Genomic DNA, 27,410 nt, shown 5'->3' with positions numbered 1-27,410 from the left:
AGCCTGGGGAGCTTGAGGAGCTTGGGGAGCCAGGGGACAGAGAAATAATTTCCCCAGAACTTGTCTGGGAGAAGTGGTAGGACTGTGTGTGAGTTAAGAATGAGCCCTGACACAAGTTCCTCTGTCCACTGAACTTCATACACAAAATACCAGTTCCATAACAAAATTATTAAGAATTTTGAGATGGCAGCCATAGAACTGGAAACCCCAAATGTGGGTCTTTCTGAATATGGATCTCTTTGTGACCGCCCTGGTCACATGCCGTGACTGTGTAGTTCTCACCTAATTATCTGATGAATTTGAACCCCTTGGTGTTCTTTAACAATCTTTCCTTCTGGGGTAAACATCTGTTTGTTTCTCTGCATATCTGGTATAAATAAATGTGTGTGTGTATAGTTGTTTATATTTATTTATTTACATTTTTGGGATTCTTGTGCTGTATTATTGGCACATAATCTATAATCCCAATAGTTTCACTTTTCTAATCAAATCAATTCTTGAGCCACTGAGGGAAAATATATATGTCAGCTGTGAAACCGGGTTTTATAATCCAGAGAAATCATTTCATCATCCACTTTTGGTATGTTACACTATATTTCAGAAATTAAAGACAAATTTCCTATAATATGTTCTCCCTTATTCTCCTCTTTTTTTTTTTAATGTTTTTATTTATTTATTCATGAGAGTCAGAGAGAGAGAGAGAGGCAGAGGCAGAGGGAGAAGCAGGCTCCCAGCCTAGCAGGGAGCCCGATGCGGGACTCGATCCCAGGACCCTGGGATCATGACCTGAGCCGAAGGCAGATGCTTAACCATCTGAGCCACCCAGGCACCCCTCTTATTCTCCTCTTATACCTGTCTCTTTCTTTCCTTTTTACTTCCCTTTTCCCTTGCAGTATCAGTTATGAATATTAACAGCAACTTAGGTATTTCTGGAATAAAAATGTCTATATAAGTCAGCACTGTTCATTTCTTTCCTTGGAAATCTTTTTTTTTTTTTTTAAAGATTTATTTGTTTTAGAGAGAAGCAGGGGGAGAGAGTGCAAGTGGGGGGAGTGCCAGGCTGGGGGGAGAGCGAGTCCTCAAGCAGACTCCCCGCTGAGGGCAGAACCCAACATGGGGTTCAGTCCCAGGACCCTGAGATCATGACCCCAGCTGAAATCAAGAATCAGGCACTTAACTGACTGAGCCACCTAGGCATTCCCCTTGGAAATCTTAAAAAAGAAAAAAACTAAGGAAAATAATTAAAAATGCAAAGCAATTAAAAAACACAAAAAAGAAGGAAAATCTCCCAAACTTTATTTTTGGCAAAGTAGTTCAAAATATATATAAAAACTAACAAGGAACAGTTGGGGTTTGGGCAGAAGCCAAGTAGGAGGAAGTAAAGAGCATGAGGTGTGAATGGAGAGCCCCATGGCGGTAGCTGTCAGGAAAGCCAGCAAAAAGACAGCTCTTTCATATGAGGGAGACAAAAGCTCTAACCACTGTTTGCAACACTAGGTACAGGAGCAAGGCCAGCAGATGCTTCCTGGACTCAATTTAATTCAGATAACTGGAATAAGTACACAGAAAGGTATATGGATGGCACATTTGCAGGTGACAGTCTACCTCTATGGCAGCTGAACTGCAAGAGCCCTCTCCCTGCTCCTCATATTACCAGGAGCAGGTCAAAGAAACCCAATTCATTCAATGATGAGTAATAAGGAACACACACAGCATCAAAGACAAGAAAAAACAATGTGTAGCAATGCTTATTAACAAAAATTGTCACTAGAAAAATGAGGCCATGGGGCAAATGAAAATGATGATTAAATATTTTACCATAAACTAAAAAAAAAAAAATAGAGGTGCCTAGTGGCTCACTTGGTTCAGTGTCTGGCTGTTGATTTTGGCTCGGGTCTTGATCTCTGGGTCATAGGATTGAATCCTGAGTTGGGCTCTGTGCTCAGCAGGGAGTCGGCTTAACATTGATTCTCTCTCTCCATCTCCCTCTGTCCCTCCCTGGCTCACGCTCGCTCTCTCTTTCTCTCAAATAAATAGATAAATCTTAAAAACAAACAAACAAACAAAAAGCAGTAACTCTGTGAAGGAAGACCGCAAAAAAAGAAATGTAAGACCTAAAGAAAAAATTGTTCGTCAGCAGGAAAAGATGTAATGTGAGCTTATAGGTTCAGGAAAACATACTGGAACTATCACAGAAATGAAGGCAAAATTGGAAAGAACACAGGAAACACTAGACATTGCAGAAAACTCAGCAAAGAGTATGGAAGATGGAAATAATAAAACTGAATTAAATGAGGGGCGCCTGGGTGGCTCAGTGAAGTGTCTGCCTTCAATTCAGGTCATGATCCCAGGATCCTGGGATTGAGCCCTACATTGGGCTCCCTACTCAGCGGGGAGCCTGCTTCTCCCTCTCCTTCTGCCCCTCCCCCTGCTTGTCTCTCTCTCTGTCAAATAAATAAATTAAATCTTAAAAAAAAAACTGAATTAAATGAAACAAAAAAGACCTAAAAATAATTGGATATATAGCTTAAGCAGATCCAGTGTCTGCATTATTAGAATCTCTCAAGGGAAAGCAAAGGAGAATAAATATTAAAAGATATAATTCAAGAAAATTTTTCTAAAATAAATGGAGATTTATTTTAATGTGTTAATGAACATGTAGTAAAGATTGAAAGTTTTAAAAGAAGTTTTAATTACTGGACTTGAAAAATAAAGAATTCTTTGAGCAGCCAAGCAAAAAATCAAATCACTTATTTAGGAAAAAAATATCAACATGACTTTAGTCTTCTTTATAGCAACATTTCCAACATTTTCAAGGAAAATGTGAACTAAGAATTTTATGTTTAGGCAAATTGTTTTTATTCTGTAACAGTTAAAGACAAACAGAGGTTTTTTTTTTTAAGTTTTTATTTGTGAGAGAGAGAGAGCACAAGCATGGGGAGCAGCAGGCAGAGGGAGAAGCAGGCTCCCCACTGAGCAAGGAGCCCAATGTGGGACTGGATCCCAGGACCCTGGGATCATGACCTGAGCCGAAGGCAGATGCTTAATGACTGAGCCACCCAGGTGCCCCAAGACAAACAGATTTGAACATGCAAAAATTGGGGGGAATTGTTCTCATGAGTCCTTTTGAAGAAACTATTATAATCATTGATTTCAGCCAATGAAGAGGTTATTGGAGTGTTAAGGTTTGAATATATTTAAACTGTTGAATGTGAGGATTAGGATGACACAACAGAAAGTAAACATTATATACTCTTACAGTGTAGAAGTGATACAACTAACGGTATTTGAGATGGGGAGGGGAAAGAAGGTGGGAGGTAGAATAAGTTCACTAATGGGGCACCTGGGTGGCTCAGTCATTAAGCGTCTGCCTTCGGCTCAGGTCATGATCCCAGGGTCCTGGGATCGAGCCCCGCATCAGGCTCCCTGCTCGGCGGGGAGCCTGCTTCTCCCTCTCCCACTCCCCCTGCTTGTGTTCCCTCTCTCGCTTTCTCTCTGTGTCAAATAAATAAATAAAATCTTTAAAAAGAAATAAGTTCACGAATTGCATAATCTCCAATAGCTGGGAGTCAAAGCAAATCAGTTTAAGCAGCCAAACTGAGTAATAGAAGTATAAGCATATTTAACAATACAAGAGTAAACTGTAAAAGAGCTAAAATTATTGTCTCTTATTGGGTGAGGGGGGAAAGGAAATATGCTAATTTTAAATATTGCTTATATGGAATTATTGATTGAAAACAAACAGAAGAAGAGTATTATAATTATGGATAACTACTAGAACAAAAATTATCCACAAAAAGGAAGGAAAACAAACCATATATGATTTTCCAAGATTAAAAATTTTTTTTTATCAAAACAGCATGACAGAATTAATGTGATAGAACTATAAACAAACTCATCAGTTATATCAATATATGTAAATGGGTTCGACTCATCTAATAAAAACTAATTTAGGTTTGGGTCACATAGCTGATAAAAGACACCTTAAAAAAATAATTACAAATATTGAAAATAGAAGTATGAGTAAAGGTATATAAGACAAATACAAATAATAAAGTAGGGTTTTTATTTTTACATAAAAGTGGAACTCAGGCCCAAAGGATTAAGTGAAAGGAAGAACTGGCTTTTTCTTGCCAAAGGATACAATTCATAATAAAGATAAAGTGGTTATGACTCATATGCATTGAATGTCAATGTATCCATATACTCATAAAAAAGAATGAAAGAAGAAATAATTTAATAGCAGGAAATTTTAATTTACCTCTGGGTCATGACAGATTAAGTGAACAAAATGTAAAACATAAAATAGAAATTCTAAGAGGCATAATTAATGAGGAAGATCTAAGTGGTACATTTAGAACCCTGTATTCTGAATGTAAAGACCATACTTTCTTAAATATTTACAAAAATTGATTAAATCGTTAAATATATACAAAACTGTAATAAATTTTAAAAATAGGCACAATTTGGACACCTGGTGTCTGGGATCAAATCCTGCATCGCGCTCCTTGCTCAGCGGGGATCCTGCTTCTCCATCTGCCGCTCCACCTGCTTGTGCTCTCTCTCTCTTCTCTTTCTCTGACAAATAAATAAATAAATAAATAAATAAATAAATAAATAAATAAATAAATAAATGTTTTAAAAAATAAAAATAGGCACAACTTAATAGTACCAGAAATCAGAAAACAGAAACTCTCTTGCTTTTTATTTTTTATTTTTAAAAGATTTTATTTATATATTTGACAGAGACAGCGAAAGCAGCAACATGAGCAGGGGGAGTGGGAGAGGGAGAAGCAGGCTTCCCGCGGAGCAGGGAGCCTGATACGGGGCTCGATCCCAGGACCCTGGGATCATGACCTGAACTGAAGGCAGATGCTTAATGACTGAGCCACCCAGGTGCCCCAACCTCTTGCTTTCTTAATCAACTCTTAGATAAAAATAGAAATTCAGAATATTTGGTAACAGAGAGGATGAAAACATCATTCATTTGTACTATGCCAATGTGGTACTTGATGAAAACTCTCTCTCTCTCTCTCTCTCTCTCTCTATAAATATATATATAAATTTCAACACTTACTGGGGCGCCTGGGTGGCTCAGTTGGTTAAGCGACTGCCTTCGGCTCAGGTCATGATCCTGGAGTCCCTGGATCGAGTCCCGCATCGGGCTCCCTGCTCGGCAGGGAGTCTGCTTCTCCCTCTGACCCTCCTCCCTCTCATGCTCTCTGTCTCTCATTCTCTCTCAAATAAATAAATAAAATCTTTAAAAAAAAAATTTCAACACTTACTTAAACATTAGAAAAAGAACCACAAAACAAATGAAGGCAAGCACAAGGCAGAAATTAGCATAAATGCAGAAATTGTGTTAGCAAAACTATAAAATTGAAAATCAATTCAAAAGTACCTTATCTAATTTTTTTTTACCCAAAGTTAGCTAACCCAATAAAAGAAGCACAAATTTACAACATAAGAATTAACAACATAATAATCAACAATTGCAGAAATGGAGGAAAATAAAAAGGATATATTCCTATTAATATGGCAAAGAAAATATAAAAATTTGGGTAAAATGGAAATTATTCTAGGAAAATATAATTTACCAAGTGTAGATAAATAGATCGAAATCAAAGAACTAAACTACAAAAAAGTACCAGGCTCAGATGTTCTCAAAAGAAAAATTCTAACACAAAGAGGGCACGTATTGAATGGAGCACTGGGTGTTATACGCAAACAATGAATCATGGAACACTACATCAAAAACTAATGATGTAATGTATGGTGATTAACTTAACATAATAAAATAAAATTTAAAAAAAAAGAATTTATAGTGAACTCCCCCAAAATAAATTACATTGACATTACATTTTTAAAAAAAAAAGGAAAAAGAAAAATTCTAACACACTCTTTTTTTTTTTTTTAAAGATTTTATTTATTTATTTGACACACAGAGAGAAAGCACAAGTGGGCAGAGAGACAGGCAGAGAGAGAGGCAGAAGCAGGCTCTCCACTGAGCAGGGAGCCCGATGCGGGACTCGATCCCGGGACTCCAGGATCATGACCTGAGCCGAAGGCAGTCGCTCAACCAACTGAGCCACCCAGGCGCCCCTAACACACTCTTAAAGAGCAGACGATTCCAGTGCTATTTTAAACTATACCAAACCATAGAAAATTAAGAAAATCATCTAAATTCTCTTTTTATGTAGCAAAAAATATTAATTAACATTAAAGTCTGACAAAGATTCAACCAAAAAATAAGACTTAGAGACCAATTGAACTTAACATCAATGAAAAATCCCAAATAAAAATTAGTAAACAGAACTTAGAAGTACAGTACAAGAATTATTTATCATCGCTAGAGTGTATTTATTCTAGGACTGCAAGGCCTTCCCTATATTCAGTATTATAAAAATCTATATAATACATCATATTAATTGATCTAAGGAAAAAAAGTACATGGTCATCTGCATGGATGCTGAAATCTAACATTATTTAAGTGATTAAAATCAAGTTATCTAGTAAGTGTGGTTTTCTTAACACGGTAAATACATTTGTAAGTCAGCTCCAAATCTGGCCTGTTGCTTAATGAGAAACAGTGGTATTCTCACTCAAGTCTGGAACAGATGGAGATGCTCATAACCACTGCTCTACCTGGTGCTCAGTTTTACAGTGAATTAGCGAATAGATAAGAGAAAGAAAATAAAGGCATAAAAATTAGAAATGAGGAGGTGAAGCTATTGCTATGTGAATTTACTGAGTCCCTACTATATTTTAGGTGAAAAAAGATACTAAAAATTTCCTTTTTGTTTATAGAGCTCACATTTTAGTTACAATGTTATTATATGACTATGTGGAAAAGTAAAGGAATCAAGTGAAAAGTTACCACAAACAACACCAGAAAAGGTAATATCCCTAAGAATAAATGTAGTAAGGATGTGCAAGGTATGTGAGGAAATTTTTCAAACACTGTCAAAGAATACAAAAGACAAATTGGGTAAAGATGTCAGTTCATCCTACATTAATTTCTTGAACATTTGGAGTAGGGAAGGCTTTTCTTATTATGACCCAAAATTCAGAAGTTATAACAGAAAAAAATTGATAAGTTCAAGTAACTTTTCAAAAACTTCAAATAAAAAACAAGCAGAAAACCCCATGACGAATTCTAAAACTCAAAGACCTTGTTACAAAGTATGCAACCTATGGTACAGACACAGGTTTAATCGCCCTAATTAATAAATGAAGAAACTCTACAAATCAGTAAAATACGTACAGATCAAGGAAAAAGGTGTGCCATATATGTGAAAAGATTGTTCATAAAAAGGGAGTATATCTGGTTTTTCCTGTTTCATAAAAAGAGGAAATCAAGTTAAAAACATACTGAGACACGACTTTATATCAGATTGGAAAAAAGTTGAGCAATCTGATAATGTACTCTATTGGTGAGGCATTGGGAAATGGGCATTCTTGCTTGTGAAAGTATAAATTGGTTAAAATCATTAGGGTAACTTTTCAATATCTAAATAAGTTGCAAATGCATAGGTCTTTGATCTCCAACATTTGCTTCCAGGAATTTATCTCTCTGTATGCCTGTATAAAATGACCTATGACAAGATGATTTATTATAGCATTGTTTATAGTGGTGGAAGTCTAGAAGCTACTTAAACGTCCATTAACAGGAGAGTGGATAAATAAATCACAGCGCATACTGACAGTTCTACAAAAGAAGGAGGGCATTCTTTATGTCTTAATATGGAAATATTCCAAGATATATTGTTAAGTAAAAAACCCCAAATTCAGAATGATACATGTAGTATGCAACCATTTGTGTGACAAAGGGATATATAAGAATACATATTTAAATTTACTTATATTTGCATAAAATAACTCTGGGAGAGAAACTGATTTAATAACTGGTTAGCTGGTAGAAAGGGGGAGAATAGTAGGAATAAAATAGGAAGGTGAAACTTTGCATAGTTTTTAATTTGTGAACCATGTGAATGTTTGACCTATTCAATAAGCTGAGAAAACAAATTAAAATTGATTTCTCTAGGAAAATGGTATAGCCATGGTATGTAGTAGGATGTGAATTTTCTGTCTTCCCTATTTTTTCATTAAGATAGATGTAAAAGGAGAGTGTAGATGGTGTCATGACTACTAAAAGCAAAAACATGTCAAAGGACACACCTCACTGAAAGTTGGCAAAGGACTTTCACAAATAGGAGCTCAGCACATTTTATAACCTCAGCCATAATACTGCGGCCACTTGCTGTGTTCCCTGTGTCTCTGGCATCTTGAATTGCTTGAGATGCTTTGAAAAGGTGTCAGAGGTATATCCCACTATTGTAACTTGAGGCTGCTCAGCCTCCCCTCCTAACCCCAGTTTTGGTTATTTCCTCTGAATACTAGCATCTCATTTATAGTAAAGGAAAGATAGAATAAAGGAATAGACCTCACTCGGCTGAGTTTTGTTGTGCCGCAGAACACGCTCACATAATTGTGGACAGAATGGTCTCTGAGATATTCAAGAGAGGGTAGAGATAAGAAAGGGGAGAAACGAACATTTACTGAGACTTAGGCATATTGTTGACATTTGGTCATCATCACAGTCCTATTTAGGTGGATAAATAACCCTAACAGGTGAGGGAACCAAGGCTGAGAGGTCATTAGAGTGAGAAATTGAACCTGGCTGTCACCTCCTAATGTTACAGACATGAGTGAGAGTCAGAATAGTGTCATCATATGGCGAGCCATAAGGAGGGTCTCTTCCCTGTTCACCAAGTTTGTGTCTTCAAGTAATGCATAGTTGTTGTAAAGGTTTAACGGGGATCTGGTCCAAAGGAATGACCAAGAAGAGGGATAGAAGAGAAATGTGTGAGCAGCAGAGCAGAGAGAAGAGGAAGAAAGAAAACCCATGTTTTGTAGTAGAATTGGTGCCTTAGGCTAAAGTGAGGTCTGTTGAGATTACTCTGTGCTTTTGTCTGCCCTACGTTACCCTGATGTGTGACACTTGGGTATAGCATTTTTTTTCCTGAGAAAGTGAAACCTTTGAATGATGCCTCTTTGCAAATTCACCCTAACCTAACTCCTTTCCTTGAAGGCTGATGGAGCTGACTCAGCCCGTTGGCTGTTTCATTGCATTTCTGTGGCTGATAAGAAGTGCAAGCAGAAGAGCAAGATTCGTATTTTTCAGTTTTGTTTCCTAATGAGTAACTTTTTTTTTTATCCTAAGTGGTTATTTATGTCCATGCTACTAATGGAAGGACTAGGTCCTCAGTGGTAAATACAGAAATTTCAGTAGCAGGTAGTAAATACAGGGGGAAACAAAAACCTCAATTTAGACAAGGGCAGATGTTTTTATAGTGAAGATGAAAATGATTTTGCTGGCATCTTGTTTCATAGCATCCTGATGAAAAGAGATTGGAAGGCCTCTCCAAGCAGCTGGACTGGGATGTTCGCAGCATTCAGCGCTGGTTTCGACAAAGATGCAACCAGGAGAAGCCAAGCACACTGAGGAAGTTCTGTGAGAGCATGTAAGTTGCTATTTTTCTTTTTGAAAGAAAAACCTGCCTAAGTACTCATCCCATCCCTGAGGTTAAAAATAAAGGCTTCATGCAGGCTCCAGCAGCCCCTAAAAAGCATGCCACCTGGTGGAAAAATAGGCCACAAAAAAAGCTGGGGGAATAGTAGTTTGTAAGAATTTGTGATTTCCACTTTGGATTTAGTAAATGAAGTTCACTTTCTAGTGGAGTTCCTACAAAGTAGGCAGATTACAGGGGCCTGCAATGGTGTTTTCAGTCAGCCACCTCTGAAATAGAGACAGCACTAGAAGTCATTACCATAATAGTTTGAATTTTAATAGAGGGGACTTTGTCAAGATGTTCTTTCCACTGGTAAAAGCTGAGATGTTAGATGTATTATCAGAGAGTTGTGATTCCTGGAGATTTAAGAAATAACTGTATTATATTCCTTGGGTGAATTTAATGAAGCATTGCTTAAAGGTGGGGGGTGGAATGAAGGTCTCTTCCACTTCTGAAATGTGAACTTCATGGTGTATAAATTATATATCAATAAAGCGGTTAAGAATAATAAAAGACCCACAGAGAACTAGCACAGTGCTATTTTGAACTAGCAACACTCATACACTTACCTGTAGGAAAGTTAGAGAAAGAAATACTGAAGCATTTCCAACAAAGGGAAGATACTGTGCCTTGAGCTCATTGGTCCATTTGGTCTTCATCCTTTGGGATATCACTGTGCCTTTGTCTAACACTCTGTCCTTTGGGAGCTTTTTCCCGACACCTGGTCATTGGAACAATGGTGCTGTCAGCGTTGCTCCCTTTGTTGAAGGCCCTTTCTGTTTGGGGTTGAAGTTGCATTTTCAGGTTTAGCTTTCAATTATGCTGGAAAAATATTTCAGCAACTGCAATCTAAAACTTAGAGGGAAACCTAGAGTTCTGGGAGAAATGAGTTAGAGGCAGAATAATATCATAAATTCCTAGGGCTGGATAAATATGGGGAGCATAAACAGGATCTTCAGGAGGTCAGATATTTATAAAACCTGGACAAACAACCCGGTAGATACAATCTGCAAAGCCCTTCCTATAATTGAACTTAGTGGCAGTTTATGGAAGAAGGATTTATACATCCGGGCTCAAGATCAAAAGGTGAAATTGCTTCCTGGCCTTGCCCCACCATATATGCAAAGGGCCCGGGCTCCATTGGGCTATGGGTCTGAGCAGGGGTGAAGCTGGGTCTTGGCACAGGAACCCCATGCTGAAACTCATGTGCCATCTTCCCTTCCTCCAACTAACTTCTTTGGTAACTCAGTGCTAGTTCTTTCTATACTACACTGAATCTACACCAGTTTCCATACCAGTATGTATAGGAATCCACCGGATCTTGTTAAAATGCAGATTCTCATTCATTCAGTGAGTCTGCGATGGCAACTAAGGTTGCATTTTTCACAAGTTCCCAGATGATGCCGCTGGTCCATAGCAAGGCTCAACACTAGACCAGTATCTATGTCTTCTCCCTGAATTCAGCAGGGCTTTATCTGCCTAGGTATAATCAGTTAAAAATATTTCTTTATTTTTTTTTTAAGATTTTATTTATTTATTTGAGAGAGAGAGAATGAGAGACAGAGAGCAGGAGAGGAAGGAGGGTCAGAGGGAGAAGCAGACTCCCCGCCGAGCAGGGAGCCCGATGCGGGACTCGATCCCAGGACTCCAGGACCATGACCTGAGCCGAAGGCAGTCGCTTAATCAACTGAGCCACCCAGGCGCCCAAGTAAAAAATATTTCTAAATGATTGCTAAAGGCATGGCAATGTGAAGGCACAACTGGGGGAGAGGTGGTACCTAAAGTATCGATTATGCTCTTTTTCTTCAAGAAGTTTATTATAGTAGTGTCGAGGAGACATGACAAATACCTGAGTATATGTACCTCAGTGGCATTATACGATAAACAGGTGTGCATGCTAAACAATTGGTATGGACAGTCAGGAGTTAAAGATGAGAGGAGAAAGGTCAGCTGTGGGCTAGGGCACATGGCAGGACTGCTGGGACGAGCACAGAGACGGTACTGGTGGCCATGGACTTTTCTATTGCAGAGGACTGTGCTGATGAACTTTGTTTTGAAACTCTCTTCTTCCTTAACCTCTGGATTGCCACTGGATTCTCCTGCCTTTCCAAGGGCTTCTGTTTGTATCAGTTACTCTGCATTTTTCCATTTTCTTTGACTGGGTTTCTTCTCCAGATTCAGTCTTCAACCTCTTATTTTCCCCACTCTACCTTCCACCCTCTGGGTAGAATTATTTCCTCTTGCCAGGTTCTTCCAAAGTCAAGTGTCCAACGAAGAGGTTTCTTCTGAGGCATCGTTCTGCTTTCTCCCAGCTGGTAACTCTGACTTGCTTCCGCCTTCTGACTTCTCTTCTCCTGTTGTTCACATGTCTCCATTCTCTTAAAGGCTAGAGGCTCAAACCAGTCATTCACCGCGTTCCATTAGTTCTTTGTAAAGCCACTGGCATGGCCCTGATCTTAATTGCTCTCATAGCTCTCCTTATTATTTACCTCGCATTCATAGATACTTTGCTACAAAAAAAAAAAAAAAAAAAAAAAAAAAAATCCCAAAATGCTATTATCTTCATGTTCTGTTACTTGTAAACCTTGATGATTTTTCTGCAACTATAGAAGTTACTAGGCTCCTTAGCCTGTTAGCTAGACTCTGGCCTTTATGTGTTTTGGTATCAGTCACCCAAAAGACCCCTTCCTTCCAGAAGGTTGTCTTTTCACTGGCCGCACTTTGTTCATTCCTGCCCTGGTTTATGCTGTGTTCCTGACATAGACACCTATATCCTCTGCCCTGCTCATCTATCCCCTACCCATTCTTCAAACCCCAGGCCCTCTCAGAAATGTGGCATGACTGTTGAGTGTCTGGAATGAACACTACTTCTTTTGAATTTTTAGAGTCCTCATTGTAAATACTGGTAATTTCATACTGAATCATGTGCTTTCTTATGTGGTTATTTAACTTTTCTTAACTTGTCCGTATATTTTTACCCTAATTACATAATACTTGCTCCTTGAGGGCACAAGAACCACATCTTGTTTTTCTTGCGTTCTTAGCCTTTCCTACCACATATATACTGCTGATTAAATATTGGTTAAATGACTGTAAGTTACAGTGGCATTTTGAAAGGATTTGCTGATCTAAGTTGGCACTTTGCCTCCCCAAATGAAGAGTGCCTATTATATACTGACTTAGCCTAAAATTTCTCTAGGAAATTTATCAAACTATGGAAAGCTCCAAGACTATTTCAAAGAAAGAAAATCAGAGGAAGGAATGGTATGGCAAAGGGGAACACTTAGATAATGCCATGAGGACTAAGGCAGAATTATATTGGTCACCGTAGGCACATTTGTGTGTCGTAGTTATTTGCTCATCAATATAAAAAATGATCTGGAATAGTTGTTCTCAGCCAGGGGTACACTGCGTAATCACCTGGTGAGCTTTTGAAAATACACATACCCAGGCCCCACCCTGGGATGTCTGACTCAGCGTGGTGACCCAGGTGAGTTCTGGACATAGACATCTTGAAAGAAATGCCCTTAGTACTTATGACACACATTCATGGTTAAGAGGCACTAATCTCTGAAAAGAGAGGACTGCTGTTCAGAAATACTAAAAATCAAATGAGCAAGCAAGACAACACAGATTTGGGACTTGAAGGTCTAGGGACCAACTGTACAGTTTCTATAGTTTTTCTGTTCTATCTAAATCACTGTTTTAGAAAATAGGGCCTCGTCAGGGGAATTGTATTTCATCTTTCAGCAGTGTGGAATGGCAGCAAGATGCATGCCAAACAGTGCTTGTAACCATCTGCTGGCGTGTCCAACTTTTGGCACACCCATTTCATGCGGATGAGCTGAGTAAAAGTTGTTCAACAAGTAATGTGTTGAAACATTGACATGCTTTTTTTCCCTCTTCATGCTTGATGTCAGTCATTCACAGCTCTGTTAGTTTTGATGAATATTTCTTCCAGAAGCATTTAAATCTTTATTGGCAACTGAAAGAGAGATTTTCAAGAGGGAGTAGAGAATTTATAAAAATGAGATACCCCGTGATACATTTTCAGAGGATCTGTTTCTAAATGGGAGCCATTTAACTAGGGGAATCATGCTTTGAAGCTGCTGAAGTTTTGCCTCTCCCCCTCCAACAGTTGCATCAGGATAATAGTAAGGTAAATAATATCTGCAATAAAAAAAAATACCCGCAGGATGAAACAGGAAAGGGCAGAGATAAGTTTTCAGAATAAATGGCTTCCTTCTCATTTATACCCTGCATGGGTTGCTCATTTTTAAATATTGTGCAGTGCGTTTAATAGCACATGCTTGGGAGGGAATATTATATAGGGCTTTCGTTTAAGCAGTCTCCACCTGACTGGACAGATAAATCTCCCACATGATAACCTGAAGATATAGGGCAAGGAGTATTACACTTTATAGATTAGTACTAATTTATGTGGATTGGCATTTGCTCATATGGAACCTTGTTGTAAGACGAGGACCCAAGATTGTCTTTTCTTTAGGAATTTCATTTTAGAGTTGAGACCGATTGCAACTACCCTCAAATGCTGCCAGATTTGGATGCTTCTGTTCAGTGGCAGCAGACTGACCAAAATCCGGGCACCTTTTGAAACTGTAACTTTATTTGTGCAAAGAAGCCCCCGTGATCCTAATTTGTGATTCCATTGAACTAAGGATAACTCAGCAGTGAGAAATGAGTGGTTTAACCCATTGTCCTCATGCTACCACTCAGTCACTGCTTTTTTATTTGGTAGCTTTTTACTTGGACATGTCAGCAATGCTGTCTTGTGACCTCAATAAGAAAGTGGATCCTAGTAATTGAGGGGGAGAAGAGCAGGGCTGCACAGGGAAAAAGCAGAGTCTCATATCCCTTTATTTCAGATCAATCTTTGATCTGAGGAAATGTGTGGTGAATATATTCAACAAGTTGTCATAACCGAGTCACCTGTTTGCAAAAGAGAACTGACTGAATATTTGTAAACTGCTTTAGAATCTTCTATTTGTTCCACACTGTGGTGAAGGACAAAATTTTGCCAAAGAGAAAATTCAGTTTTGATTGTTTTCATCATCAGATCACGACGTGAGCATTATTTACTACCAGAGTTACTACCAAAGTTCCCCTGCAGACATACGCAGTTTTTGAAGGAGAGAATAAGAAAGTATTATCTTCTAGAAAAATGGCATCTTCATGTTTTCAGTACTATCATACATGCTCAGCAATGAGTTCATGTTGATCATGAGTCTGGAAAAAATTAATCATAAAATTGGAATACAGCCTCTTAGTTTTTAAAAAATTAATTTTTTTTTTTTTTTTAGAGAAAGAGGGAGAGCATGAGTGAACGGGAGAGGCAGAGGGAGAGGGAGAGAGAGAATCTCCAGCAGATGCCCTGCTGAGCACAGAGCCCCACATGGGGCTGGATCCCAGGACCCCGAGATCATGACCTGAGCCAAAATCAAGTCACCTGGGCACCCCAACCTCTTAATTCTTGAAAAGCACAGGATTGAGTTGTTTTGCTGCTATTGTGATGATGGTGGTTGTTTCTCATTAATTCAGAATAGTCCCTAGACCAACGAACAGCTTCTGTCATCCAAGTACATAGTTACAGGCCAAGTTATTGTTCAGATTTGATTGAATCAGTGAATGTCTTGGTGTTCAAGACACTTCTTGACTATTTTAAATGGTTTTAAATCTGTCAGTTGTATTCAGGTCAGTTTAAACTTTGGACCAGGGGTCAGCAGACTTTTCCTGCCAATGGCCAGAAAGTAAATATTTTAGACCACAGGAACCTTGTTGCAGTTATAACTCTGCTGTTGTAGCACAAAAACAGCCATAGACAAAGTAAATGTATGTGGCTGTGTTCCAATAAAACTTTATTAATGGATACTGAAATTTGAATTTATTATTTTCATATGTCATGAAGCATTCTTTAAATTTTTTTCAACCATTTAAAAATTTAAAAGCTATTCTTAACTCACGGGTTGTACAAAAACAGATGGCAGCCTGGATTTGGCAAGTGGGCTCTAGCTTGCTAAACCCTGCTTTGGGATTACAGTACTGTTAGCAGTTCGTTCAGAGCTTCAGGAAAGCGAACGTGGTCTTAGAGCACATGGCACAGTCATCCACTGCACAGAGTGTTGCCATATAATAGAAGCATTAGAACAGTTCTGTAATTAGTATGCCCATCTCTAATATTCCTGGCACATGGATGCTGTGCGGTTGCATTTAGCTCAATCAGGCCCTCTTTGAAGTTGTTAGTATTCTCAAGATAGTATTACTTCTGCTCCAAAAATTCTGAAGATTGATGAACTGTGTTATAGACAGTCTGCTCTTTTGCCTTGGGTAAGCTTTTGAAACCTTTTCCCTCTTTCTACTCCAGACCTGCCATCTGTGACGTGTGAACTCAGGTTTTCCATTCAGACCAAGCCTCTCACAGTCCTTGATGGCAAATGGCTAGGCCTCTCATTCATGTGTGCTGGCTAATTAAAGAAAGCAGATTTTTGCTAAAAATACCAGACAGGCCAAACCTTGGTCAAGCTGGCTGCATATTAGGTACAGCTAGTCAGTTTTCTTTAAATCCTAAATTTCTCAAGGCTCTGTAGATAATTTTTCCAAGAATTTTATTAAACATGGAGTTGGATGGAGATGAAAAGGACAGAGTATACTGAGGAATAACTGAATTTATTAAGCCTCATGTTCTTATTTAATTCTTGTCTGCCATTTTTGAATCTATATGGCATTTCTCTGTTGTTTAATCTATTTTAAAAGTTATTTCTGCTTTTAGAACAAAATCATGAAAATCATTACAATCAACTTTGAATTATAGAGTATGTGTAAAGGTGCACATAATGTTCCTAAATTTGGGGGGGAAAAAAACACTCCAAAGCCTACCACCCAGAAATAAATACTTTAGCTTTTACTACTTATTAGGATTATATTCTGTACATGTGCCCACACAAATATACATACATGCTGTGTATGTAAGCTTGGTGTCTGCCCTTCTTGGGATTTCTTTATAGAAACTGCCTCAGAGTGCCTAAAGAAGGCTATAGGAACATTATGTTTTATGCTTTACCTTTAGGATCTATAAGTCATGATTCCCTTTGTATAGTCAGTTGTGCTGTAACATGACATACACATTCCTAAAAATTGCCACGCTGCAAAATTGTACAACAACACAATACAACACAGGGCTTATGAGAAAAATGAGTCAGGGCACAACACTCAAAAACTTCATCAGAGGCATTCAAAAAAAGATGGGGACCTAATAAAAACAGCACATTAAGTAGTTAAGAAATACATAAAGACTATAACAAATAGGGTATTTTACCTTGAAAAAGACTCGAAGTTTGCTTGGAATTTGGTGTTGGTGTATTGGGCGAGCTGCCGTATACTGGGCATCTTACAAAACAGAAATTTCTCTCTCACAGCGCTAGAGGCTGGCAGCCCAAGATCAAAGTGTCTCCGGGTTGGTTTCTCCTGAGGCTTCATTCCTTGGCTTGCATACAGTGGCCTTCTCTTTCTGCTCTCACAGAGTCTTTCCTCTGTGCATGTTTATCTTCAGTGCCCCTTCCTCTTCTTATTAGGACACCTGTCATACTGGAATAGGACCCCACCCTTATACCCTCATTTAACCTGAATTGCTTCCATAAAAGCCATATTTTCAAATATAGTCACATTGGGGGTTAGAGTTTCAACTTAAGAACTTTGGGAGGATGCAGTTCAGCCCATAGGAGCATTGCAAGAGTTACAGCTCTTAAGTTTCTGTGATGGTAGAAGGAGGGGGAATCTGAAATTTGAGAGAAAGCTGTGACACCAGGTGGATATGTCCCATAATATGTGAACTGAGGTAAAGTGGGGATGTTTGAGAGGGTGTGTGTGTGTGTGTGTGTGTGTGTGTGTGTATTTTGTATTTCCTATAGGCTCAGGTTAACTCAGCACATTTCTGCATTCACCCAGTGTTTCTAGCAGGTGAAATCACACATAAGCCAATATAAAATTTGTGCTATGCTCACCTAACAGTGACAAGATATTCATGGTTTCACAACCAGCCTTTTACAGGGGGACTGACAGCACAGGGTAGTGGTGTAGGGGGTGAGCTCTGGAGCCAGGCAGTCGGAGTTCGAGTCTTCCCTCTCAGAAGAGTCTGTGGGATATTTGGGAGAGCTATTTGGCCTTCCTCAGCTTCAGTTTCTTTATCTGTAAGATGGGCATATTGGTAGTGCCCACCCCATAGGGTCGCTGAGAAGACCACATGTGTTAACATAGGATGTGTTTAGAAAGGTGTCTCACGCAGAAGGGGGTCGTAAATGTGAGCTACCATCAACACCACTGTGTTGTCTATCGTTAGTCAAGTTGGTGTAACAGGAGCAGGAACAAAAGCTGGTCGCCTGCCATAACCATGCAATGGCGGAGCTATTGGCATGCTCCCTGGTAGAGGCGGCTCTGGTGTTTGTTGTTCTGGGAAGAGGGCTTCGAGAAGACTCAGGGAGAGCAGGTTCTTAATTCAGAATGAAGCCTTTCCATTCTGTGGAATTCCGAGGAGGCCGCCTCCTGTGGACTCACCGGACTGTCAGCTTGGGCTTCACCTCCACACACAAAAAAGATGCAAAAGCCACCTGAGTTCAGGATGGCAGAGCCTTTGGCTTGCTGCCGTGTAGCGACGTGGCAGAAGTGGATGAGGGAAGGTGTCCTACTTCAGCAGGGAGTGATGCCCGCTGTGCCACTAGAAGCCCAAGGCTTTTGAAGCACTGCATGAGAAATGTCAGAACATGCCGTGAGCGTCTTTGAACCGCAGAGATTTAAAATCTGCCCGGGTGATTCTGAGGAAGACGCAGCTTGCCCCTCCCAGTGGGGAGAGAGGAACAAAGCCTGGAGCAGAGCGGTGCTGGCTTGAGTGAAACCACCTCTGTGAGGGCCAGGAGGGTCCCATCAGCCTGAGGAGGCCACCATGGCTTCTGGGTGTGAGTTTGCTGCTAAATGTAATATTTATTGGTTACCTCCCTTGTGCAGGTGAAGGGGCTACAGAGGCAATTGGTCTAGAACAGATCTGAGATTGGGAATCAAGTGTGCCTGGTTCATGTCCAGACTCAAGCTCTTTAACTCTTAGCAAGAAATTTAACTTTGCTAGGTCCCAGACGCCTCTTGTGAAGGAGAAATAACTGCCATTTATCGGGTCATTCTGAGGACTAAATGTGCATCTCTTAGTGCCCGTTTCCCTTTCAACTAGGTTTGCAAAGTTGAGTAAGCAACAGTTTCCTTTTTTTTTTTTTTTAAGATTTTATTTATTTATTTGACACAGAGAAAGAAAGCACACAAGCAGGAGGAGAGGCAGAGGGAGAGGGAGAAGCAGACTCTCCGCTGAGCAGGGAGCCCGATGCGGAGCATGATCCCAGCACCCTGAGATCATGACCTGAGCCAAAGGCAGACGCTCAACCGACTGAGCCACCCAGGCGCCCCGAGTAAGAAACAGTTTCTGACCTTGTGGGACTCACAGGGGCCATTGATTCTGCATATTAGTAAAGTTGTTCGGGACCTTAGATAGGTAGATATAACCTGTGATACTCAATTGATGAGGTTCTTTTCTAGAGCCTTTCCCTTATTGCCTCAGCTGTGGGGTTTTCTGGGTCTTGTATCTTAATATGCCATCAGGAGAACCATATTTTAGATTGTTTGAGAAGGAAGCACATTGTTGCTCCCTCTTGGAAGTCCAGTCTGCTTTGCCCTCTCTTTCTGTTCTTCTTTTACTCCTCCCTGCCTCCCTTCCTCCCACCTCCTGCTATTACAGGGGCAGGTGCCTTCTGCTTCCTCCTGACTATTCACCCTTCTGGGATTAGCTTGTGAGGGTCACAGCCCTTGTCAAAGGGTGGACAGGAGGCTTAATAGAATTCTCAACCATTACTAATTTGACTCTTAAAACTTGGTCCATTGCACATGACTCCTGATATTTGAATACAGCACTTACTAATACAGGGGTGAAGGTGTTTGTGTGTAAGATGTGGCGGGGGGGGTGGGCACTTGGACAAAGCAATGGGAGGCATAGCTATTCCCCCTTTTGGAAGATTTGGGCAGATTTTTGGGGAAGCAGGTCTTAGAGAGTCCCAGATCTAAATTCATTAATGAGCCCTCTATGAGATTGGAAACTTAGCTAAAAGCAATTAGGGCCAATTACTTTCATTTTCAATGCAAGTTGAGCTGCTGGCATTGTCTATAGGGCTGTCATGATTTGAGAGAATTAAAGTATTTTAGAAAAATCTCTTTCAATTTGGTCAGTATTTCTTATTTTGCCTCTCTACCATCTCTTAGCAGTTGCCGGCTGATGGGAGGCTATATATTGCTCTTAGGGCTCAACTGTGTAGAAGGGGACTGCTACTGTTATTGTTCTGCCGAGTATACGGTGAGAATGAGGCCATCGGTACAGCTTCATGCACAGGGTGCATCGGGATCCACAGGTCAAGGCTAGCCGCAGAGTTGGCATTAAAGGTGAGCGCACAAGACTTGGACATATCACTTAATCCTTCAGGGCTCTGAATACTCCTATATTTAGCCACAGATGTAATAAAATTGCATATCTTCACCTTCTGTATGATCATATAACAACTAGTCTTCTGGCAGGTATAGTGGGCACCTAATACTGGTAAGTGACCCAGAACCCAAGCAGGGAGAAAGAATGAAAAAACTGAAGCAAAGTGAGGTAGAGTGAGTGACTCAGTGCCACTTAGCTAATAAGTGACAGAGCTGGGATTTGTACCCAGGCTTGCCCCAACCCAGGGACTTGTGGGAGGAAGCTCAGCAACATTACATGTTAGCACATTCAGAGCAAATATAGAAAAGGGGCACTTGGGTATTTTCATCATCGTCTCTTTTCCCTTCCTTTCCCCCTTCAGTTTGTGAAAGACTGGAATTAAATTCCCTTGCTGTCTTGTTGGCACACCAGTTGCACTCCTAATTATTCTCTGCTAGAGCCCTTCACTCGGAGACTTGTGATTTTCACTGTTTGCATTTCCCTCTGCTATTAAACTGTCCAGCACCTTGACTATTGGGACTATCTTATTCATCTTTTTATCCCCACCGGTGAGCTCAATGCCTGGTGCTTTGTTAAGACCCCAATAAATGTCTCCTGAATGAAACAATTATTTAGATTAGGGATTGGATTGAACCTCTAGGGACGGAGGGCTGAATTTAATTAAGAAGCAGCTCAAGTTTGATGTCTTTCAAATAATCCTAGGAAAATCAAGGTGGGAGGGAGGGCCTTCTGGTGGAGGTGACCCTGCTGAATTTTTGAGGATGATTACATTGGCCAGGTAGAGAAAGAGAATGAGGATGCCAAAGGCTGCCCCGGGGAGTGGAAATTGCCTGGAGAGCAAGGCAGGCTTGAGGAAGTCCAGTCAGCATGAGTGGTGAATAGGACAGGGGAAGCCAAGAGGCAGCTCTAGCCCTATTGCCAAGTGCAGGCCCTGGGCATCTCCTCCTATGCTCTCCTGTCTACATACCGAGGACCATCCGACCTTTTGCTCGAAAATGTCCTCGCTTTGCCTGCATTCACAAAAATCTCATGTTTACTAAGGGCTTGGCTCATTGACGAATGGAATTGGCTCTTATTACCAGCGTGTTATACCAATGTATGACTCAGTTTGAACCCTTTAATTTTTTTGTTGAAAGAAAATTTGCTCATTGAATGTAAATCTCTCATTGATTAGATATGTAATAGAGATGATTTTGAGCAGGCACCTTCTGTTTCTCATGATGTCTGTCTTCCAGCTTTTATCTTGTCTCCTGAAGAGGCTAATGTAGTGCATAGAATCAGCATAATGACCTCTCCCCTTTGCTTTCCCACCTCCCATACAAATGTGCAAAACTTAAACATCCAAAAGAAAAGGAAAGAAAATCACATTACTTTATCACCTCACTATTAGCTATATCAACTGTGTCATATTTTGCAGAGGAAAAAATTAGGGTGTGGGATCCATGATAACTGGTAGCATGCCACTGACTCAGCACTCTGCAATCAAGGTCCAACATTAAAAACACAAATCAGGACATGCAGTCAGAAAAGCATGAATGTGCTTATATGGTTTGGAGCAATTGAATATTAGAAATCAAGATTGTCCCAGAAAATTCAGAAAAAATCATGCACTCACAGGACTTAATTCACCTCAATTTCCCAAATGGTCAGAAGACGTTTATGTGGTAGGGACTGGGTACTGGGGTATTTAAAGGTAAAAAGGACAAAATTGCTGTTCTCTGATAAGAGCGTAGGAAGGGGAAAAGCACAACAATTTAGAAAAGAGCTACAGACACATCTAGCTCTCCCTGGGGACCGGACTGAGTCATTGTATTGTAATGAGTACTTATGGGTTAGCAAAACCAAAGTTGAGATAAATAAGAATTGACTGATGTAAACAGCATCTTGCGAATGCATGGATGTGGGGACAGAATTAATATTGAGGTATAAAAAATATTGAATTTTATTTATAGAATTTTTATCTTTCAAAAGAACAGTATTTGGTGATATCCACGGAATAACAAAGTGACCATCTCGTACTGGGATTCTGCCAGAACTTCCTACCTTGAAGCGTGTATCATTAAGCCTCACTGCGTTTATTTCTGTTCTGGGTGCTAGGAGAGTCACTGTGCATGCAAATTCCTTACTATGGGGAACCTTAGTTGGTGCTCCACGTAAGGTTATTTGGTGAATCCAGCTTTCATCCAGAGCCATCAGTGATCTTTTTTTTCTGTCTCCCTTTCTTCTCTGTGGGTGGGAGGGCAGGGACTGGGATAGGTGAGGGGCTGGAGGGGTGGAAAGAGTGTAAGTGCTTTCCAGATACATCAGGTCCAACCCAGTGACTTGAAGGCTGGGATACTGTTCCCAGTAAGACATTCTCGGTGTGTGGGGATTGTGGTCCATGCTATGATTGGTGAGGTCTGAGAAACTCCAGGCTGCACATGTAGCTCTAGTTAATAAGCCCGTACAGATCTCAAGAAGTAGCCACATACAGAATTTCCTCCAAAGTTGCTCTTTACACGATGTTTTCAGTGGACGCTCGTGTTTTTCTTCTGTTACCCATTGAGATGGTGGTTCTCAGTGAATAGTTTCTCTCTCATTATGAATTTTAGTTGTGGAAATGCATCCAACTTGAACTGATTTTCATTCTTATTTAATTCTGAAATAGGACTTGTACCTGTGTGTATCATTTCTATTTGATTGATTCAAAATAAAATACTGTTTTATCTTAAATTATGAAGGGTTCACATGAATCCTGGCTAAACCTTTGGTGTAATAAAATCTAAAAGCTTTTCTTGCTTCATGGATTTAAGTGTTCTTACTTCTGTTTCTTCCCAGTATTTAGGTGGTTCAGTAAACATTTTTTTGAGCATTTACTACACGCTGGGTTCTGTATCAGATACTAGATGGAAATTAGGACCTCTTTCCTTTTTTTTAAGATTTATTTATTTTTTTAGAGAGAGAGAGAGGGAGAGAATGCATGCGTGTGCCGGGGAGGGGCAGAGGGAGAGGGAGAAGAAGAGATTCTCTAGCAGACTCCTTGCTGAGCATGGAGCCCAACTCGGGTTGGGGCTCGATCTCATGACCCTGAGGTCATGACCTGAGCCAAAACCAAGAGTCGGATGCTTAACCAACTGAACTGCCTAGGCACCCTAGGACCTCTTTCCTTGACGGATAAATGACAGTATCTCTTTCCTTCACCCTCTAAACCTCAGTTTCCATAACTATAAAACAGGGCTAATAATCTTAAAAACCTGACAGAGTTGTTATAACAATTAAATAAAGTAATTATTTTAAAGCACCTAGGATATGCCTACCCACATTGTAAGAACTCAGGAGAAGTAATTACTTTAGATCAATTTGAATTTCTGTGTGCCAGAGGCTGGCAAAATGAATTGAATTCCCCTGCCTAGTGAAATAATATCATTCCAAGTTTTCTTAATACCCTACGGTACCACACTACCACCATGTGTTTTACCCAAGGCTTTATTTCTATAAATCCCCAAATATCTGAAGATATAATTACTTGGTAGGTGTGATGTGATGGCTCTTGCTGAAGGAACTAAAACTCATCATTTTAATATCTAGTTCTTGACTTTCTTTAAAGAAAAGCTTCTTGCTGGTTGGAATAAGAACATGGCTTTCTGGCTTTATGACTTTTAAAGTAGGGTATACTTTGAAACCATAGTCTTATTTGTCTAGAACAGGAGGATAAGGCCCTTGTGGTGGAACTAGGAGGTTCAGATCTTAGGCAAAGGAGTCAGGGCACACAAGGCCAGCCGGCATAGCAGTCTAGGGGCCCAGCCCTACCTGCCTGTCTCTACCACTTACCAACTTGCTCAGACTCAGTTTCTTGAAACTTAACTAGTCAAAATAGTACTTCAGGTTGAAAAGTGGGGCCATAACATTGTTCTGAACATATAGGGCATTCATGCTTTAATAAATGTTAGCTATTATACTAATGATCATTAGTGGTAGCACTATAATTATCACTGAAGCAAAGAAGGAGCTCCTCTGCACGGATTCACTTTTGAACAAGTTTTAGCTTTTTTAAGAATTTCATGAGGATTTATAAAAATGGCTTGTACTGCTAGCTGGTAGTGCCATGCTTGTTCTTGCCCCTTGGCCTTTGCTCATGCTGTCACCACCTACAAACCCCTACCCCCAGTCCCGGTACCTTTCCTGCTGCCTTACTGACTTGACAGATTGCCGCTCATCCATCAAGACTTTGGTCAGCTTCATTCAGCAAACTATAGGCATTTATTAAGTGTCACATTTATGCCAGGCACCGTGCTTAGTGTCTGATGCAGAGCAGACCTGGAAACAGATCATTATCGCTTGTGTGGCTTCAGCTACTCCATGACGAGGACATACTCCCATCTCATTTTCTCCAAGTAGAACTGACAAGTCCCACTTTTGTGTACCCCTTTAATTATAACAGTAAGAGTTCAACTCTCTTACTTATATTTCTTTTTTTTTTGAGAGAGTGTGTGCACAAGCAGGGGGAGGGGCAGAGGGGGAGAGAGAATCTTAAGCAGGCTTCACGCTCAGTGTAGAGCCCAACGTGGGGCTCAGTCTCACAGCCCTGAGATCATGACCTGAGCCTAAATCAAGAGTCGGATGCTTAACCGACTGAGCCACCCAGGCGCTCCACTTACATTTCTTTTTATCTGCTAGCCTATCAAGTTCTTCAGTGCAAAGAAAACATCTTACTTCTGTTTGAATACCCGGTGTCTAGGATTGTCACTACATGTGGAAGGTACCCAGTAAATGTTTTTAGGGTGAATTAACACATATTTTAGGGCTAATGACTTTCTAGGGGTTGTTGGCCACATCTTTGTTTCATATATTGCCCAATTGTATTTTGAGCGCCTACTGTATGCCAGGCACTCCTTTAAGTCCTTGAGACATAGTTTACATTTCATTGGTGAGGAGATAGTAGACAAATAAGTAAAATATATAGGACAGCAGTTGGCTCCTCGTACTATGAGGAAAATTCAGCTGAAAGAAAGATCAGGAGTATCTGTGGGTTATGAGCATTTATGGGTTGTCAGGGAAGTAAGTCATTCCTGAGGACATGGTGTTTGAACCAAGGCGTGCGGGAGGTGAGGAAACCTCATGCAGGAGAGGAGAAGCAATTGCAAATACCTTGAGGAGGAGTGCATCTGGCATGTGGGAGGTCTCTGGTGTCTGGGGTTGGGGGGGGCAGGGTGGGGTGGGGGAGTAGAAGGTGAGGTAAGGGGGTGACCAGATTGTACAGAGCCCTGTAGACCCCTGGAAAGACTGGGTGTTTTACTCTGAGAATGGAACTACTGGGGCATTTTGGACTGAGGAGTGATGTGGTTGATTCACATCCTAACAGGTTCACACTGGCTGAAGTGTTTAGCCTGGATTGTGGGGAGGTAAAAGCAGGCACTGGAAACCAGGCAGAAAGCTCCTGAAATAATCCAGGGGAGAGTTCTTGGCGACTTGAACCAAAATGGTGGTAGTGGAAATAATGAGAAGAGTTCAGGTTCAAGATTTTTAAAAAACTTTTAATTTTGAAAAATTTCTAACATAAAAAAGGAAAACAATAGTTTAGTGAATACCCATATATTCATCAACATTCAACATATTTACCTATGACTTTTTTGCTGAACCATTTCAAAGTAAATTATAGAGTTATGAGACTTTCACTTCAGCATAAATCTCCAGAAAATCAGGTTGTTCTCTTACATAAACAGAATGCCATTATCATAACGAATTAATACGTAGTTCCTATTCAGATTTCCGCAGTTGCCTTCCCTGAGATGTCTTTTATATCTGTAATTCTTTCCAGATAGAATCCAATCACAATTCATTCATTGTATTTCCTTGTTATGTCTCTCAAATCTTTCTCTTTCACGTTAGCCTCATTAGTCTGAAATAATTTTAACCTTACAGAGAAGTTTCAAGAATAGTATAAAGAAATCCTATATAGACTTCACCTAGATTCAGCAGTTGTTACCATTACATCATACTTGCTTTAATATTCCTTCTGTGTAAGTTTCAGATAGGATTTACTTCAAAGATGCTGAGAGGTTGGTGGTTTGGTGTGAGAGAAAGCGAGGTTTCAAGGATGACCTTCATGTTTCTGGCCTGAGAAGTTAGAAGGAAGGAGTTGCAATTTACTGAGTTGAGGCAGGGAGGGAGGAACAGGTTTGGGAACAAGGTTAGGGTCTGAATATTGGGCATGTCAACTTGGAGATATCTATTTGGTGCCAATGGGCAGGGGTGTCATAGACAGCTGGTTGTATAAATAGGGAGTTCATGGACAAGGCCACAGCTATAAATGTGGCAATTGTCAGTGAAGAGGTGGCATGTAGAGCCCTGAGACTGTGAGGTCAGCAAGAGCGGGAGGGTAAGCAGAGAGGATGACAGAGGACTGAGCCTCATGGTATGCTCGTGTTCGAGATGGCAGAGTGGAAAGGGGCTGATAAAGGGATGGTGAAGGAGGGGCACACGAGTAGGAGGAGGCCTAGAGAAGGTGTTAACGATCAGCAGTGTTGAACACTACTGATGGGTCTTGTAAGTTGAGCACTGCGAAGTGACCTGTGGATGTGGTTATTGGTGTCACAGAAGTCACCGGCGTCTTTGACAAGAGCAGTTTGGATGGCTGTGAAACCTCCATCTAAGAAGGGTCAAAAGAAAATGGGAGGAAAGAAATTGAAGTATGGGACTCTCAAGAAGTGTATTGTAAAATGGTGTTTTGGAGGAAGGGTGGTAATTGGAGGAGGAATGTGAAGTGAAAGATTTTTTTAAAAAGGGAACAATTTTGGCATGTTTGTATACTGACGATCCAGCGGAACGGGGGAAGTTGAAGATGTGAGAGAGGGGAGAGGTAAGAGCTCTATCCTTGCCTACACGGCAGCAGCTGGGATGTAGTGCATGTGTCCCAGATGCCTTGGATGGGAGCATGGACTGCTCTCTGCGGCCACAGGAGGGAAGCCAGAGGACCTGGGACAGGATACAGGTAAGTAGAGTCACATTGAGAGCTTGTGGCAAGTCCAGAGATGGCTTCTTTCATCTTAGTGAAATAGGAAACAGGGTAATCAGCAGAGAGCAGTGAGGGAGCGGGAGGTATCAGAATTTTGAGGAGAGAAGAAAAAGTGTGAAATAATTGTCTGGAGGTGTATTTGTTAATTCCTCTGGCTGGAGTGTGTTTATCTGCATGTGGGGTGGCAGGCAGTGAGGGCAGTAAGGGGCGTGAGTAGATTGCCTTTTTTAAGAATGAAGTGTCAGGAGAGTGTGGTCACCCATAGGTTGCCCTCTCTAATCAAAAAGTTGCTGGTTTGGGGGGCACCTGGGTGGCT

The 27,410-nt window shown here is 40.5% G+C and overlaps 1 protein-coding gene across 4 annotated transcripts in view; it reads left to right on the top strand.

The window, feature by feature from the left end:
* The window catches only part of CERS6 (ceramide synthase 6), a 311,203-nt gene that overhangs the window by 89,772 nt on the left and 194,021 nt on the right, over positions 1-27,410 (top strand). For all 4 annotated transcript variants that reach the window (XM_035007836.1, XM_035007837.1, XM_035007838.1 and 1 more), the window contains exon 3: positions 9,394-9,524. In XM_035007836.1, coding sequence (XP_034863727.1) covers positions 9,394-9,524 — 131 coding nt within the window. The remainder of the gene's footprint in view (positions 1-9,393; positions 9,525-27,410) is intronic.

This window comes from Mirounga leonina, unplaced genomic scaffold (assembly GCF_011800145.1).
Source record: "Mirounga leonina isolate KUSES-001 unplaced genomic scaffold, KU_Mleo_1.0 Mir_151, whole genome shotgun sequence".
NCBI classification, from domain to species: domain Eukaryota; kingdom Metazoa; phylum Chordata; class Mammalia; order Carnivora; family Phocidae; genus Mirounga; species Mirounga leonina.
This window is presented reverse-complemented; position numbering and strand designations above follow the sequence as displayed.